Consider the following 19,555-nt stretch of genomic DNA (forward strand, 5'->3'; position numbering starts at 1 on the left):
TAGGTCCCAACAAATGACATTACTTCACCAAGGGGAAGCCAACCATATACACTTTGTCACATCTGGTGGAACAGACAGACACTAAAAGCAATAGACAATCCTGAAAGTAACTGGGGTTCATGCCATGGAGGGCTTCAAAGCTAACAGTTGGCACCTTAGATTGCACCCATAAATCCCCTGGGAACTAGTAGATCTCATATTAGAGCGATGTTAAATGGGTGTGCTGCAATATTTTCAATATTGAACAAATATTTCATGTGAAGCCATTCTTCATCTGGATGAAATAATATCTGAAAGATGTAGGGGGCATACAGTGAGCTGTGCTACAGACAGGCAATAGAGAACCCATTTGGTGTAACAATTAAGGCACTAGAAACCAGCAGACCATAAGCCACCATCAGCACAAAGGCAGCTGGGTGATTTGGGGCCAGTCATTTTCTTTCAGCCCTAGGAAGTATGCAAAGTCAAACTACTTTGCAATCTTGTTACAAAAACTATTAGTCCAACCCATTGGCAGGATTCAGTATTGACTCAAAGACACACACGAACAGATTGTGTTGGAGTGCTGCACTAAGTATAAAAGGCCATAGTTTCCTTCTCTACTTAGCAAGGAAGCTCACAAGATCAACCTGAAACAATTATTTTCAGTGGACCCACATCATAAAAGGCAGAGTTTCACTCTTTTCTGAGAGCTGGTCAAGTAGTTGTAGTTTATCCCATCTGGGAAAAGCTGTCATACTTTTTTTTTTTTCACAGCCTGTTTCCATTACAGTAAATTGACCTAAAAGATGCCCTCAAGCTTGTTTTTGCCATAGACAGGCAAAAAACACGCTTTCTTCCAAGGAAAAGGTTCAGAACATCTGGAGCTTTAAGAGTTATGACTGAGTTGTGTTGGTGATGAAGAAGAGAAAGAGACAATGCTTGGGTGATCCAAACAGTCAAGTATTGGTGGGCCAGTAGAAGTTTACTATCTCTTTACAACCACAGCCAATTTGCTGCTGACACCAAAGAGACCAAAATAAACCCGTGGCTGTTTTTCTAGAAAAGGATCAGCCGGTCTAAACTCCAGCAAAGCCAGACATTTTCAATCTCCTTTTCTCCCACGTACAGAAGTTAACACAAACAATATCACTATCTCACCTCATCTCGCCCACAAGTCTGACGTCTACAAAAGGGATAAAAAAAATTGCTTGTGCAATTCTTTGTCCTCAGACATACTTGTGTTAAATTCCCATGCCTTAAAAAAAATGTATGCAGATCAGCACTTTCTCACCCATGTGTCCATGTACAAGTGTTTTCTGTGTATATCTGTGGAAATGGATGCACATACCATGGTACAAGTACATGGTGAAAGTTTAGGTGAATTATAGCTTGTTGTATTTTATCTCTTGCTTTTTTGTGCTTGAATGCTTATACACACGCCCTGTTTATTATCTAAAGTATGTGGAAAGGTTTGCATGTTTGTATTTACTCTTTCAATTCATAAAATGCACAGCCTTTGCTATTGCATGCTACTTTAGACATAAGATCCACTCAGAATTTCAGGGGTATGCTTGAATGCATTCAAAGCAGCCCATCTGTTGTGTTGTAAAGGGAATTTTACTCCCATTTCCATCACAACAAACCGAGACCTAAGCAATTAGCTTTACATGAACAGTCCTGCAGCCTGTGCTAGAAGTTGGCTTAACTCTTTCCCTTGTGCAAAGAAGATCATTGGAAGCAGAAGGGGGCTCTATTTCTTCACCCAGGGCCATATCTTCCTACCCATGGCTTACTAATTTCACCGTAACTTCAAATGTCTATTCATGAAATAGACATTTGAAATGAAATAGAGCTTGGAAAAGGAGGTCAGTCAAATGGGCAAGAAACTGCTGTGTTGCACCTGCTAAGGAGACTAGATAATGTTGCAAGATGCTTCTTCCACTGAAGCCCATGTGATTCATCAATATTCATTGATCTCAAACAATGTCAGTGAAGAAACCATTGCACCGGAGAGCCAGCAGCCTTAAGGGGTCATTTTAAGGCCCTTCCCTAGGACACCTTTTTTTTTTCAATGAGCACATCCACAAGGCAAGGATACTTCCATGGGATATGGTCTGATTATTTGCTAATTTATGTAAGGCTTTCCCCTTAAAGTTATTTTACATATGCATATCCCCCCGAAAATACACATTTTTCATATTATTATTATTTTTTTATGTGGGAGATTGTACTGCAAGATTCTGAGAAGTGTTAATATCATAGGATAATTGGATCCCAGTTCCATATTGCTTTAAGAAGGTTACATTTATTACATTTATCTCCAAATGCAAATTGATCAAAATTCTCTTTCATATCTAAACCCCAAGGATATTTTTAGGTTGAAGTGCAACTTTCTTAAATGGAAAAGGGCATTTTGTGTATTCTTGCATTCTGGGTGCTTATTCATATATCATTGCTTCTGAGACATGAACTCCTGAAATATATCTTACATTAATGTTATTTGTCACCCTGTTGTGTAAGTTCAATGCTTCATTCCTTACACATTTTCCTGTTTGATTTGCAAGGTACATTAACCAGAAATAGCAGTGATATTGCATCTCTTAATGCTTTCCAAACTCCCTTAGGAAGCATGAAAACATATACCACAAGCAGAGATAAGGAAGCTTGCTCATGTTCTTATAAGGCAACCTGCCTGGATTTTTGCTTCTTTTGAACTCTACAATCTACATTTCTGATCTGTGTTTTTTTCTTTTTCTGCACCTTAAGCTTCAAGCAACCCTAGATATTTGTTTATAAACTATGAAGTCCAGATTAATAAATAATTTTTTTTAAAAAAACCCAGAAAATTAGAAATGCTTTACTAGGTAATAACAACTCTTCAAAGAAGCAAAGACATCCTGACTGTCCTCTTTTTATTTTACCCTGCATGCTCTATTCCTTTTTTTTCTCCCAGTTAAAATGTACCTTTCGAAAAATTCAGTGTTCATACACACATAGTAATTCACTCATTTTCTCCTAGAAAATAACCACTGCTGACTGCCTCCAGCAGCACTGGCAGAGAATTTTGCAGAACAAAAATGCCTTGAGTTGGAATCAGAAAGGATTGATAAGTGGGGTACTAATCTCTTCTAGCTTCCTTTCATGCTTCCCTACTGGTAGAAAAAGTCTCATCAAACTGACTTTTCATCTCTTAACATGACACTTCAAGACACAGTGTGATCTTCAGTGCTTTATAGCTTGAAACATTTGGCTTACAATAGCAAGGCTATTATTTCCTTAACACAGGAATATCTTATAGTGTATCTGCAGATAGTTCAAGCCAAATGGTTGGTCCTGGCGAGCATGAAATAAAAAAAACGTATTATACATGAACTCCTGCCAACTAATTGTGATATTTGAAAACTCCTGGTGGTGCTGGAAGACTGGATAAGAGCAACCAATATCCAAAAGGGTAGTGGGAGCATCTGAGAAAATATGCACCTATTATTTAGCATTTCTGCTGAATAAATTGTCAGGCATGTATGGCCATGAGCATTTTAAAAAGAATGTTACCATTGCCAGGAGCTAACTGTGCTTGTTAGTTGTGTGTTGTCTTTCTATTCCAACTTGAAGATGTATTCAATTCAACTCTGGGAATTGAAGTCCACATATCTTCAAATTGCCATGGTAGAGAAATACTGGTCTGGTCTTTCCTCTATTCATGAAACACAAATAGTTTAAAAGACTGAGGATGGAATGTAGATGTAATATATTTTGATCTCGGAAAAGCATTTGTTAAGGGTGTTCATGATATTTTTTTGTGGACAGAAAGGATAAATGTGGGCCAGATGATACTGTTAGATTTGTAACTGGTTGAACAATCACATCCAAAGGGAGCTTGTGAGTAGTTCTGTATTATCCCGGTGGGAAGGATTAAATGAAATTCCCCAGGACTCTATCCTTGGCCTCCTGCTATTCAGTATCTAGATAAATAGCCTAGAAATGCAATGGAAGGCATGCTTATCAAATCTGTAGATACAGAGCTAATTGAGAAATACCTCAGAGCACAAAATCACATCTACTTTGATAAGATTGGGCATTGGACCTAACCCACAGGATGATGTTGAACTGTGGCAAATAGGTAAGAGATTAGGGAGACCTGATTTATTTATTTATTTATTTATTTATTCAATTTATATACTGCCCTTCTCCTATTGGACTCAGGGCAGTGCACAGCCAAGGATAAAAAACATACCAATACAAAATTTAAAATCAATTAAAAGAATTATACAGCTTTGGCCCACAGTTTAAAACAATCCAATTAAAACCCAATTTACACTTAAAAGCTAAGAAGCTAAAAAAGCTAAAAAGGGGGGGGGGTTCACGCCAGCCCTGCTTGATGGAAAAGAAAAGTTTTTAGGGCACAGCGAAAGGCCCGGAGATCTGGTATCCTTCGTATCTCCGGGCGCAAATCGTTCCAGAGGCAGGTGCTGCCACAGAGAAGGCACTCCCCCTGGGGGTCGCCAGCTGACATTGCCTGGCTGACAGCACCCTGAGGAGTCCCTCTCTATGGGAGCGTACTGGTCGGTGGGAGGCTATCGGTGGCAGAAGGCGGTCTCGCAAATACCCAGGTCCGATGCCATGGAGCGCTTTAAAGGTGGTAACCAACATCTTGAAGCACACCCGGAAGACCACTGGAAGCCAATGCAGCTCGCGCAGGAGAGGCATCACATAGGAGCGCCCTCTTACTCCCATAATCCCCCGCGTGGCCGCATTCTGCACCAGTTGGAGACTCCGGGTGCTCTTCAAGGGGAGCCCCATGTAGAGAGCATTGCAGTAGTCCAGGCGGGAAGTGACGAGCGCCTGAGTGACTGTGCATAAGGAGTCCCGATCCAGAAAGGGACGCAACTGGCGAATCAGGCGGACCTGATGAAAAGCCCCCCTGGCCACGGCCATCATATGCTCTTCCAAAGACAGCCGTGTATCCAGGAGGACGCCCAAGTTGCGAGCCCTCTCCATGGGGGCCAATGATTCACCCCCAATAGCCAGCGTTGGCACCAGCTGGCTATATCGGGACACCGGAAGCCACAGCCACTCGGTCTTGGAAGGGTTGAGTCGGAGCCTGTTATTCCCCATTCAGGAATGTATGAAGGATCTAGGAGTGCTCTAGAAGTGCTTTGTCTACATTAGGAAAAAATATGCATAAAATGCAGAGCAGGGGAAATTCTACATAAAATCCACACATTCTTGCAAGTCAAAATGCAACTTATAGAAGAATCAGGGGAGATGTTTTAGCAAGCGAAATAAGATTGTTGTATTTATGTAATGCCAATCCTAACAAGATTTGTGTGTGTGTGTTCACAGAGCAGAAGTGACGCTTTGATAAATATATGAAGTTGTTTATATTTTTCTAACTCACGAAAGTAACTAGTTCCATTATAATCCTCAGGGCCTGGATTGATTTAAATGCCAGGAAGTGGAAAAGTGTAGTGGATGATTTATCTACTATGAAAATCATTGGCAAGCTGTAACTCTTCTATAAAGAGTTCAGTTTAACATGCTTCAGTGCATGTTCCAGAGACCGATGGGGAAAGAAAATACCCGAGTACCAAAGTCTATGAGTAAAAAGTCTTAGTTGTAGGTGCAGTATCCATGTTTTATGCCAAACTGATAGCTTTCCCAGATTTTTCAAGCCTTGCTCATGCTATTATAGTCCTTCAAGCTACACACTGGATTAGAATTTATTTCAGTGGTGAGCCTCAGTCTTTCTTTTCCCATTTCCTATTGGGCCAATTGCAAACTCTGTTGTTTATGTTTAGTACTTTACCACTTTGCCATACAACTTTTTAAAATTGCTGTTAGCTCAGCAGCAATGCTGTTAGACAATATATTTTCTGCTTCCAATTCCAAGGATGTTGCCACAATGCAGTTCTGTGCCAACAAGCTGGACAAGAAAGACTTCTTTGGGAAATCAGACCCTTTCATGGTATTCTTCAGAAGTAATGAAGATGGAACGTGAGTACAAGTGGTTTTTTTTTTCTGGGAACAGATTTGCTCCAGTTTTAACTGGCTCTTCACTAGCACACGGTGAAATTTTCCATTGATACCTTGTTGGTCATTCTGGAATTTTGTTTGTGATTTCCCAATCTAGCCTATAAGTCTGCGTTGTCTGATTATCATTCTTTCAAATACCAGTCAGATCCAACAGGTTTTATTTAAGTCAATCAGTGTAGCTGGTTGCTGCTTCCTGCTCAGGCTTTCTTTAGTAAACAAATTTTTAAAAGCTTCATATAAAGAACTTGTCCAGTCTAATGCCTATCATGGACAAGACTATTGTAGCCATATATAATCTGCCTTAACACCAAAACAATGGGTCCCTTCTTCTTAAATGTTCTTCACCTCACATTCCAAAAATACAGTCATTTTGGTTAATTGAAAAAATCATCAGAGAACATCAAAAAGAAAAGCTTGATTAGGCCAGGCATGGACTATTAAACTCAGGGTGGATAAATGGTGGTGTGTGTTTTTTTTTTTTTTATCCTTTCAGTTTTGCAATCTTAACAATTAGGGTATCTATAGGATGTGGTTTAAAAAATCAAGATGATGGCTATGATTGTGTGATTTAAGCTTTACATGTTCTTATGTGTGATCATACTATGATGGCTACCATGTCAATTGGGCAAACCTTTATTGTGAGTTGGAAATATTTTTTTGGACCAGTTCAAGTAAGAAACTGCTTTGATTAATATTTTAGCTGATACAGGAGAAAGTAAAAAGACTCAGGTATGCTAAATTTTCAACTTTCAGGATCATTTTAAAAAGATGATTTATGAATATTCCTAAACAAGCAAGATGTGAATGAAATGAGATGTTGTGTTTAATAGAAAAGGGTCTGGGCGAAAGTTAACTAACAACAAGACAATTCCCTAGCTGACCATTCTGAATAATTAAATAAGTAAATGAAACTCAGATCTCCTTGAAATTGAGAACATTTTCCTCAATTTTCAATGTGCAAGGCTGGTGCTGAAATAAAATATTGGTTTGCATCCTAATTCCCAGGCTCAGACCCAGGGGTGAAATGCTACTGGTTTACTCCGGTTTGGGCAAACCGGTAGTAATAAAAACTACCGGTTCACTTGAAGTGAACCAGTAGTAAAAAAAAAAAAGAAAAGCTACCAATTCAGGCGAACTGGTAGTTAGCTACCCGTTCGGGCAAACAGGAGCTAAACAAGGCTACTGATTCCCCTGAACCAGTATTTCCGATGATCAGCTGTGGCGCTGGGTTTAGCTTTGCTAGAAAACAGGATTTCCTGCTAAATCGCACGCCACAGCTAATTCCTTCCCTCGCTGTTCTACTTACCTTCCCAAGCCTCCTTTTGGACTGTGCATACGCACGTGCATAGCACGCACCAAAAGGAGGCTGGGGAATCAGCAGGAAATCCTGCTTTCTAGCAAAGCTAAATTGCACACCACAGCTGATCTCCCCCTGCTTCTACTTACCTTCCCAAGCCTCCTTTTGGTGCGTACTGTGCATGCATGTGCACATGCATGTGCAGCACACAGTTGGTGCACACTGCACATGTTTGGCACACAGCACACATGCGCAGCCAGCAAACCGGTAACAAACTGGTTTGGATTTCACCTCTGCTCAGACATTTTTTTATGTGAGCAGGGTGGAGATCCATATTCCCAAAATCAAAATCTGGTAGATTGGGTAGTCTGAAGCTAAGACAGGCTACCACTGTGCTAGGCAAACTCTTTCTCATTGAGATGTCCCAACCAAATTACAGCAAGGATGAACAGAATGCTAGATTTGGATAATTCATGTTTATGAGTCATGTAGCCTTAAATATTAGAGGATCATTGCAAAAGAGTCACTTTAAATCTGTCCTTCTTCCAGCAGTAGGTTGGGTGGAAGCAAGCACAGACATCATGGAAAGTTGAGCTAATAGAAAAAGAAAAGAAAAGAGTGATCTGCCCAATTTTGGCTCCAGTCATTATTGGAACATGGCTCCCAGCAGATTATTTCTTAAAAACACAGGCCCTGCCTGGAAAAAAATTCCCCCTCTCCTTTCCAGAGATATTGCCATATCTTGCTGTTTATTGCTTTAAACTGGTTTCCAATATAGTTTGTTCTGCTTTCAGCAAGTTTTCTCTCTGTGGGAATGGATATTGCACTACTTGTGCTAATAAAAGTATAATTTTAATAGAAAATATTTATATCCTCTGTGAAAAATGTTAGCTAATATTGCATGAAGTTGATGCTTATTTCTGCTGCAAGTGCTTGGAGAATGCTAGTGTTTACAGCTATTAAAATAATCCATTTTTATCTTGATCCAACCCAGTGCCAATTTTCATCATCCATGGTGATTTGGAGAAGCATATTTCAAAAACAATGAGATTTTTCTTTCTTCTTTATTGTTGTTTAACCCATTCTTCAGTTTCTGATAATTAACTTAAAACTAAACAGATGTTCTGTATCTTGCTAGATTTACCATTTGTCATAAAACTGAAGTGGTGAAGAACACTCTGAATCCAGTATGGCAGTCATTCGCTATCCCTGTGCGAGCCTTGTGCAATGGAGACTACGACAGGTACAAGTTTCACAGAATTAGTATTAACATCTGACATGATTTGTTCATTAAAAGTGGTTAGAACTGATGTCCACCAAATTACAATCACAGTTCTTAGTTTCTAGAATAGCTGGAGATTTAAGAGTTGTAATCCCAACATAGGGACCCTAGTGGGACCAGTTTGGAAAAGATCAAGTTAGAAGAAATGAATTATAACCCCTCCTCAGTTTAGCTGATATCCCTAGATTTTCCAGATGTTCCTCAGCCATCTGGAACAAACTAGAGCCAGCCATGCTTAGATTTCTAGATCAGCCAAAGTCGGCTACGTATTGCCATCTGTTTTTAGATGAAAATTCAAGTCTGTCATACATGCCCAAAATGTACTACAGTCACCTATAAGCACTCATTAGCAAACTTGGACCTTGACTTTAAATCCACAAAGAAAGGGAAATGTGATTTCAGCTGAGGATGAGTTTATTAAACCTGGTTGTAGAAAAAATTAATGGGAGATAAAGAAACTCCTACAAAGATAGCTTGGATAGATAAGAATTGTCCCGATTGAGGTTCACTTTATTATAGGTATAGAAGGGCAAAAGATGCATGTTTAATTAAAATATTAAACTCAGCAACTTCCATGGTTCCATGAATTTGCACCAAACGTGGCAGAAGCTGTCACATCCAGGAATTTAGTGATACGAAAGACTTTTCCTCCCTTAAGATTTTTAAGGAGGCTTAAAAAAACACTGACAGTCCTCAGAGCTGTTCTAAATTAGGGAGCTGTTATCCTGTCAGCATTAGTGAAAAGACAAAAGGGGGGAGCCGCTGGGAGGGCTCCCTTGGGAAGGCTGTTTGCCCGCTTCACAGATGGAACTGAAATGTACTTAGGGAGTGATGAATGGATGGGAATGAACCCAAAAAGTAGAAAAGGTTTGTTGGGAGAAGCACTGGCAATAGATTACAACTACATTGATAAAAACTGCCATTACTGTCAGTCCACAGCAAAAGTCTGTTTCAATTCAGGAATGAGAGTCTTGCTGATGAGGAACATCTTCAAGAGCACCCAAGGATGATTGGCTCCATTATCAGGGCAATATACTCTTCATTCAGCTTGATGATTTCCTATATCACAATTGATTCTCTGCATCTGTGTTCGTTTGAGAGCTGTGCATTAATTGTAGCTTTTATCAGCATATTTTCTGTTGATTAGCTGCTCAACCCTGCTACACTGTTTTCACATCAATGCTTTCTGTTAATAGAATACAATTTAGTTCTGAGAAAGCTCTGTATGAATCAAAAGCAAGAAATGCCCTCTGACATTTTAAAAGCTACACTGGCTTTAATTTAAATTCATTTTGTTGTTTTTTTAAAAAAAAGCATCTTTTTTTAGTCCCTGTAAATTATTCTTAAAAGACTTCAGAGATTTTGAAGAGATGAAAGCAAATAAAATTCCTCTTAATTAATTTTGTACAAATGTCAGGGTTGTGTTTTGATGAAGGTGTTGAGCTGGGGTTGATGAGTCCGTGGTTCAAGTCCACTCTCTACCTTGGAAATTGACTGGATGATTTGGGGCCAGTCACAGCCTTACCCACAGGATGGTTACAGGGAAAAATAAGAGGATGCAATGCTAGGTACACTACCTTGAGCTCCTGAGGAAAGGCAAATGTAGATCTAACAAATATGTAAATAAATAAAATGAATAGAAAATCTATTTACTCCTAATAGGTTTTCTTTTCCTAAAATGTCCTAGATGCACTTTTAGATGATTCTCATCTGTTGCAGAGACTGGCTTAAAGTAGGCCTTTAGTTACGCAGGGTCTGACATTTTTGCTGGCTTCTACTGCTATGTTCACCTAATGGAGCTAAACTTGAACAGTGAGGATTTAATTTATCTACCAACTCTGTGTGTATTCAGAATAGCATTTTGAATTGGCAAAAGTTAGAAGTGTTAAGACTTTGAATCTTCTGTCCCTAAGACTTCCTTCCGTAATTAATTAGAATACCTTATTAAGTAATCCAGTGGCTTGGGAAAATTGGGTTCCATTCTGTATCTTCACACCAGCTGTGTTTATCCTGGCAAATGTGTCATGCAGAGCATGAAGCTTTGTTTGTAACTAATTTGAATAAGACTGGTTCACATATTGGACTAAGCCATGTTGATAGACAACTTTGCGTGAGATGGCTGATAGAGGGCTGCACTTGGTGTCCATGGACTTTCCCAGCCTTTTCCTGGGGGTTGGTGGAGATTTAACCTTGGAAAGGGGAATAGGAGATCTTTGGGAAGCAAAGTACTCCCATTTCTCCTTCCCCCTTCCATACCTCCCTAAGTGTCCTGAAAAATTGTTAATTGAAACTTAGCAGATCAATTGCTAAATGTTGTTGACATTTAGAACTATTTTGGGTGCCTGTGGGGGTTTTAAGGGTCAGAAAGAGTATAAAGTTGCAGTCATTAATTTAGCTATAAAAGTGGTCAAGAATCTGCCTTATTTACAAAGTGGAACTTAGAAGAATGGGGACTAAATCTGCTTTTTCTCCATCCTTCATTGCTTGATGATTGTTTTTCCCTGATCATTCATCTTCCTGTACAGGGCCATCTACAGTGTGTGTGTGTGTGTGTGTGTGTGTGTGCGCATGCATGTGCACATGCACATGCGGTAAACATTCAAGATGGCAACCACAACTGCAAGATTGATGTTTCATCCCTCTTTCATGCATAATACATTAAAAAGAGGTAAAACTTTGAACTTGATTGTGAACACCATCTTGGCTTTTTTTATGCTGCCGGTAGAGACACTTTTCCTATTAGCAGAGCTGATATGAGGGGCAAATTAAACCAGTGGAGCATAGGAAGCCAGGAGAAGAATGAGTTCTGCTCCCACCCTTTGTGGGTTCCATTTATTGATAACAGTATAGCCCACTTTATTTTATATTTTTATATTTCTTAACTGCCGATCTCCCTCCCTTAACACTATTGTTAAATTATTGGAAATGATTATGAATATTTTTATGAAGTTTCAAACATCTCTAGTACATAAACTACATTATCTAGTTGTGATTCTAGCAACAATAGCAATAGCAAAAGCACTTAAACTTATATATTGCTTTACAGCCCTCTCTAAGTAGTTTACAGAGTCAGCATATTGCCTCCAACAATCTGGGTCCTCATTTTACCCACCTCGGAAGGATGGAAGGCTGAGTCAACTTGAGCCTGGTGAGATTTGAACTGCCAAATTGCAGGCAGCTGGCAGTCAGCAGAAGTAGCCTGCACTACTGCACTCTAACCACTGCACCACCACGGCTCAAGTCATTAAATTAGTGCATTAGTAATATTATTTACTGCTATTTCAGATAGGTGCATTGTAACCAAAAGTGGCTTGCTAAATCTACCTGGTGTATTCATGATAAAGGTGAAAGTCAGACTGGGAATATCTGACTTGAATTTCTCTAGCCAGCATTTAGCCCTTAAACTGGGTTCTCATGACTCAAAAGATCACAGATTAATCAGACACATGTTGGGTCAATCCACCCTATATGGTTAGCCTCTAATTCAGTGATTTATAAGAATCTGAACATTGAGTGAACTGAATAAACCATGGCTCAGGTATCATTGGGTAAATGTGCTGTGTGAATACAGCCATAAAGTGCTAAACAAACATGCAATCCCAAAATACTTACTAAAAGAAAATAAATCAGTATATTTGCCAGGCAAGGTTTCTGGGTTCATGCCAAGGCTTCCATCCAAAACTGTAGCTTTCAGAACATTCCTCCAGTAGTGCCAGCATTTTTCCAAGATACTATGGAGCCTGTTTAACTATGCAAAATATTTAACCACAATTGTTTCACAAAAGCTATCTGAATTAGATCTTCGTGGTAGTATTTCCCAGGAGGTACACAGCCTTCAGAAATATGAGCCCACACAGAAAACAAAACTACACATTACACTAATGAAGTAATTAGCAACCATATTTATGTTTCGTAAATCTTTTAAGTGCTAGGCACAGAAATGTGGAGGTGGAATGGCACAGAAAAAGACCTTTAACCTCCCTGTTGGCTGTAGAAATCTATGCAGCAGGTTGGTTTCGGACCCCAGTTCTTCATTGCTATATATGCATATGATTCCAAAGTAAACTCTTGAAAGTTGCAGCTCTCTATATTTTTATTGGAAATAAGCCTCACTGAAAAATTGGATGTGTGCATTCAGTTGAAGCCTTTATAGTACACGCAAAGAAAGAAAGTTTCATCTGTAATCTTGTCTTTCTTCAAACTCAAATTCTGAAGTAATTGTTAATCATCCAGCAAGGTGACAGACATTTCCCAATGTTAATCCAACATTTTTTTATTTTTTTGTGAAAAGTGGTAACTGTTTATTTTAAAGCCAGTTGGATCTCAGATTTTGAAGTATTCACTTATCTTATGATTTAGCTCTTTTTATTTTGTTAGATTAAGAAACAAATAAGAATGTGTGTTAGTCCATTTTTTAACCTTAAATTATCTTTTCAAATGATTGATATCAGAGAATGATTTGGAAAGTGTTCATTTTATTTCATCCAATACTTTCTTTTTAGCTTCTAAACATCTGAATACATGCAGCCTCACCAAAAGACTACATTATTAAAGTTCTCTTTTGTAAAATTCATGTGAGATTCCTATATTTAGTATTCTTTTTTACTGAAGGCAATATGTAGCTGCAATCTGAATATGTCTTCTTAAAACTGAAATAGTGAAATTGACTATTCTCAGAGTTCAGTGGAATTTACTCCTAGAGAAGTATATGCATGAATACTGTATATACACTATGATTAAGACTTGTCCAGCTTAATGGAATTTATTCTGAGTAAACATGCATAATGTGCCGATAATAATCTGTTAGATTGGATCCATTTTTTACAAGTTTGAAAATTATTCATTTTATAATGATTTCAGGGACTCAGCGGCTGTTGTATATTGGTAGTTGGTTGTATAGTGGTAATGTTCTCAAACTCATGTGTTTGAGAACATTAAAAGAAAATCCAAATAAAACTAGATAATTGAAATTTAGCTGCCTTTAAGTTAATGAGATGGTGCTGATATAATGTTTTTTTCTGGGAGCCAATTGGAAGGGAAATAATATTATTTATTAAAGCTGCTTTTTCTTCCATAATACTGCCTGGTTTGTACAAGATTGGGGAAAGTTTGCTCTGGAATGTAGAAACTGGAAAGTAATACTAATTGGCTTAGTTAGGACATTATATTAAACCATAATTTAGAGCTATGTGTATGACTGGGAAGCAGTATATGTGAGCTTCAGGCTGTCATGCAGCTCTCTAGTGTAAAATAAACTTCAGTTAGTTAAAACAAATAAACTTATAACCCATGGCTTGAAGGCTATTTTCATAACTGACAGATTTTAATCTATGACTTCTACTGCACACAAAATAATAGATAATTTTTAATGGAAAGTGTCACTACTCACTGGCAGGATTGTACTGATTGAATAAAGGAACGTATTAAACCAAATTCAGAATAACTTTGTCCTGCTCTTGACCATAATGCTAAATAAAGGTGTGCCTCCTAATTTTCTTGGATAAATGTGTGTTGAATAAATATAAATAAAGCAGTGGAAATTTCTTAGCTATATAAAAATAATGAATTAAAAGAAAATGCTGTTAGTCCAAATATCATTGTTATACTTTTAATGGTGGTCATAGAAGTTTCCCAAGACTTTTATTTCTATTTCCTTATTTTATTTGCTAATTAAGGGTATATCCTCCAAGAATAGAAATAAAGGATCCTGATCCTTGCTCTGATAAGATGCAGATCAAAGTCATTGCAAAGCCTCTGCAATCTTCCTGCACGTATAGAAATCCTGACACTAATTTTCTAGCTACAAATTTATGAAAGATGAAACCGGCATCACTAATATTATTCCTTTGTGAGATAAAAGGTAATTCCCAAATGATAGGCTAGAATGTAGCAGCCTATTTTATTAAGCTTATTTTTGATGCTGCCTGATCCCTATCGTATTTTGCTTAGAGTAGAAATGAGAGACTCTTTGATGGCTACAAAAGTCTTGATCATCTTTAATTATTGTCACCGGCTCAGCAGTTCCATCCCTTTTCATTCCCATCTCTTGGAGAAATTCAGAATCTGTTATGGCTTACTAATTCATGTCAGTGGCTACATCCATGAAGTGAGAACAGAGATTCTAAAGCTGTTTACCTGATTACTGTACTTATATTTTAGTGTTTTATGTATATACATACATACCAGTGGTGGGTTGCCCCCGGTTCATACCAGTTCTATAGAACTGGTAGTAAAACCGGCCGGAGGCTCTGTCCACCGACCCCGAGGTCAGCAGAATGCTTCTGCGCATGTACAGAAGCTTCTGTGCAAGCGAAGCGCACACGTGCAGCCCCATTACAAACTGTAAAGGTAAGTAGAACCTACCCCTGATACATACTGTATGTGTGTATAGAGAGACGCAAATATATACACATGTGAACATGTCTCTAAGGTCTGAAGGAAAGAATGCTTTTTGCCTCAGCTAAAGTGATCTGTTTTGGGACAATGACTTGATTAAAAAAAAAAGTTGCTTCATCTTAGGCTTCCAGTTCAATTCCAAAGTAAAGTTTGGAAAAATTTAGAATCTGATGGACATTCCTTGATCTTACCTCATTGCGGGGAGTTTAAGAACAACAGCTTCTGTTTTTGTATTTCCCAGTATACTTTATCTATACTTTGTCATAAGGATATTAACTTAAGCTATCAGTTTCCTATATGATACAATTGTTATTGTTTGCATTCATAATTCACAATTTCTCTGGTATGTCCAGCACATTTATATCTAGATCCTCTAATTTTCTTTATTTTATAACAAAGATCATCTTAGGTAGATTGGAGTAAGAGAACAATGGCCCAACATGAGACTTGAATGTGAGTCTTTGTAAGTTGATACATTAAATCTGACACTTAACTGGGAGTACCATATGTAGTCAAAATATGTGATTGTATGGAATAATTTAGGAAGTTGAAAAAATTTCATAGATTTATTGTATTATTGTAATCTTTATAACAATGCTGCAAAATAACGCTTTATCATTCCTGTAAAACATATATGACAGTGGAATAATATGATTCTTTTCAAGCAAGAAATATCCCATTTGAATGTAAAGCTCAATATTTTTTTTTTTTTTGTTCTCAGGACGGTGGGCACGGCAGTCATGCCCGGGGAGTGACACTGCCTTCTTCCTATGAGACCGAGTCTGCTGTAAAGTTCTTAAGTCCCGCCTCTTCCTGTGTAGTCCAGTTTTTCGACTCGGTCTTCTCTGGGACAGTCGTGTCTGTAGTTTCTTAGCTAAATTTAGAGTATTTACTCTGCTTTTTTGTTTTTATTTTATTTTCTTATATAGTTTAGCTTGAGCGTGAAAGGCTTTTGCTCGAAACTGCTCTAAGCCACTGAAGTGGCTTCGTTCTGCCGGCTGGCAGCAACGTAAATATTTTCTGCCAACGAGCTTGCTCCGCGGCTCTTGCTGGACAAATAGATTGGTTTTGAGCCCTTTGGAGGCATTTTGGGCTATATTGAAAGGTTAAAAAGGGGGCTGCCTGCTGTTTCAAGGACTTCGGTTCTACAGCTGATTAGTGCGACGTGATTACCGCGCCTTTCTCTTTCGCGCCAAGCCGGCCAGCTAGCGATCTCTGCATTTTCCTCAAGGCGAAAAACAGCAAGTATTGGGGATTTCCTCTCAAGTTTTCTGAAGTGCTTCTTATATTGGTGGCTGAACTTAGTAATCTCCTTTGTGTGGGAAACGTGAATATCTGTGTAAGGTCTCTGAATATCTGGAATTTTTGTGTTTTTTCTGAACATGAGGGATTTCCAAAATGGCCGACGCGTCTGCAGCCAAGGCTTCTAGCAAGTCATCTAAGAGAAAGAGAGGGCATGTAACTGATCCAGGAGAGGGTTGTTCTTCCCACCCTCCTGCACCTGCTAAAGTAGCTCGCCCCTCTACTTCTAAAGGATCTAAACCCTCTAAGGATGAGGAAAGACGCCACAGAGCCATGGTAAGAGCTTTTAAAAAGGCTCAAGCAGAAAAAGATAAAGTCCCAGGCCTTCCCCAGGCTTCCATCCTCTCTGCAGTGGCTCCTCCCTCAGGCACTCAAGCTACTAGGCCCCAACCATCTCAGACACCTTCTCTATCTCCAGATAGGTCATTGCAAGGTGATACAAATTTGGCAGATGCTGCCACTGTTTTTCCAGTGTCCACAGCAGAGCCCAGCATTAATCAGGTTGAAACCCAGGATATTGCTCTGACAGCCCCTGATCAGTCAGGTTCTCAAATTGGGGTGTGTGTGTGTGTGTGATCATTCTTTCCCTGCCCAAGATGTTCCAGAAATTTCTCCTGCTCTAGCCTCTCTCATTTCTATGGCTATTCGCCAGGGTATTGCTGAGAGTCTTCATCATCGGACTCCTTCTGAGGCTTCAGAGGTGCAGAGTCATCATAGTCATTCTCATAGACTTCAGGAGTCCAGAGGTACTTTAACTCATCATGAAGCTCATGATGCTCCTCAATCTGACAGTCAGGATTCACTATCTGAGGGTGAGATCATTCCTGATCAAGAACTGAGGGCCTAGAGCCAGACCAACCTGCATTTGTGGGCCTATTCAAACCTCAGATGTTTAGGTCCTTGTTGTTCAAAGCTCAAACCACTTCACGTATGGGTGTTCCCAGTTCCAGCTCTGGTTCCTATTCTGTGTCCTCTGATCCAACGACATCTGTTTTTCTAGAACCCACTGTCCAAACTGAAGTGGTTCCGGCTTCCAAACTGTTTTCAGACGTAGTTCAAAGACAATGGAACTTTCCAAGTACAGGTCCTCTCCCTAATTCACTGGACAAACGTTTCTATAATTTGGCAACTGACTTTTCCAATATATTGCAGGTTCCTTCTGTGGATTCTCCAGTAGTAGTTTTGTCTTCATTGCCTCCAGTTTCAGGCCCAGCTGATGAGGTTTTACAACCGGAGGACAAAAGAGCGGAGCGAAACCTCATTAAAGGACATCAGGCTTCCTCATGGTCGGTACAAGCTTCTTCCGTGGCCTCTTTCTTCAACCGCGCTACCATCCTATGGCTGAAACAACTCCAGGAGAGAATTCCAGCCACTGATCATAGGTCTCACCAGGACTTAAACAAAATTTTGGCGGAGATGGAATTCTCTGCAGATGCCATCCTCAATGCATCTCGTTTTTCTGCTAAGACTATCGGTTCTTCAGTTACATCTAGGCATCTCCTCTGGCTCAAAAATTGGCAGGCAGATCAAAGAGCCAAATGACGTCTAACCTCTTCCCCTTTCCAAGGCGACAAGTTGTTTGGGGCACCTCTGGAACCCCTCCTGGTTGAGACTAAAGACCATCGTAAAATTTTACCATCTATTTCTAGGAGGTCGGAGATCCACCCACAGTCTTCCTTTCATTTGGGATCCTTTCGGGCCCACGACTCCAGTTTCTACCAGCAACGTTCCCATTGGCCATTTCATCCACGAGGACCTCAACAACAGGACTCTCAGGTCAGACAGGGGTACAGGTTCTCCTCCAGGAGACCGCTCAGAGGCTCCAGAGGCCGGCCTTTTCGCCGAGCCCGTTAATTCTCCTCCTGATTCTAGGATTGGGGGCAGGTTATCCTTTTTTGCTGATTTATAGGATAACACAGTTTCAGATTCTTGGGTTAAAGATACTATTCAATTCGGCCTATCTCTTGAGTTCCGCTCTAGCCCTCCCAATTGTTTTCTGCGTTGCCTTTTGTCCTTGGACAGAGCCAAACGTGGTCGTGTTAATGCGGCCATTGAACACCTTTTGCTTATAAAAGTCATCCAGCCTGTCCCTTCTCACCAACGGGGTCAGGATTCTATTCCCGTTTATTCCTAGTTCAGAAACCTTCGGGGGATTTGAGGGCTATTCTAGATCTGAAATCTTTGAACCGGTATATAATTTACCGCCGGTTCAAGATGAAATCCCTCCACACTATTCTTTTAGCTATTAGAGAGGGAGATTTTATGTCCTCGATTGATTTAACGGAAGCTTATTTACACATTCCTATTCTCTTTGCCCATCATAAATTCCTCAGGTTCTGTTACAATGGTAAACATTACCAGTACAAAGCCCTTCCCTTTGGTTTATCTTCAATGCCTAGGGCATTTACTAAAATTATGGCGGCCCTTATCTCTCACATTTCTTCCATTCCGGTCAGAATTCTTTTTTACCTGGATGATATTCTCATCCTTTCCCAATCTGAGCTTCAGGCTCGTCGGGAGGTTGCCACATCTCTGGATATTTTAAGGATTCATGGGTTTTCCATTAACTGGAAGAAAAGTCATTTGACTCCTTCTACCCGTCTCCAGCACCTAGGGTCTCTAATTGAGCGACAGGATAGTCTCTGTGAGTTGGCCCTTAGGTTTGTTCAATCCAGGTCAGCTTCCCTACTGAGCTTGTCTAGCCTGCTAGGCAAGATGGTGTCTTGTTATGGTATAGTACCCTGTCTCGTCTTCACAGCAGGGAGTTGCAGTGGCTTCTTCTGCCCTACCAGCAAAACCTCAACAGTCACTCAACCTTCCGCCTGCATCTGACCACGAACGCCGTCGAGTCTCTCAAATGGTGGATGCCAGAGAATGTCTCCAAGGGCTGCTCATTCCTGGAACCTCAACGGTTAGTCATCATGACGGATGCCAGCCTAATAGGTTTGGGAGCTCATCTGGAGTCTCACATGATTCAGGGCAGGTGGACTCCTCAGGAATGTGACCTCACCATAAATCTCTTAGAGCTCAAGGCGATCTTTCTTGCCCTTCAGGGATTCCTGGCCTAGGTCCAGGGCAGGGATGTCCTAGTCCTCACGGACAACATCATTGCCAAATCACACATAAACAGACAGGGGGGACCCGTTCCCAAGCTCTCCTACAGGAGTCTCTTTGGCTGGGGCTCTGGGCCGAATCTCATCTAATATCTCTCAGGGCAAAACACATCTCGGGGGTGTCCAATGTTCTAGCAGACTCCCTCAGCC

At 39.9% G+C, this 19,555-nt stretch overlaps 1 protein-coding gene across 2 annotated transcripts in view; it reads left to right on the forward strand.

The window, feature by feature from the left end:
• Positions 1–19,555, forward strand: part of CPNE5 (copine 5) — a 137,105-nt gene that overhangs the window by 77,072 nt on the left and 40,478 nt on the right. For both annotated transcript variants that reach the window (XM_034414757.3, XM_087889586.1), the window contains exons 9-10: positions 5,873–5,976; positions 8,451–8,555. In XM_034414757.3, coding sequence (XP_034270648.1) covers positions 5,873–5,976; positions 8,451–8,555 — 209 coding nt within the window. The remainder of the gene's footprint in view (positions 1–5,872; positions 5,977–8,450; positions 8,556–19,555) is intronic.

This window comes from Pantherophis guttatus, chromosome 3 (genome assembly GCF_059756535.1).
Source record: "Pantherophis guttatus breed Tessera chromosome 3, ASM5975653v1, whole genome shotgun sequence".
NCBI lineage: Eukaryota > Metazoa > Chordata > Lepidosauria > Squamata > Colubridae > Pantherophis > Pantherophis guttatus.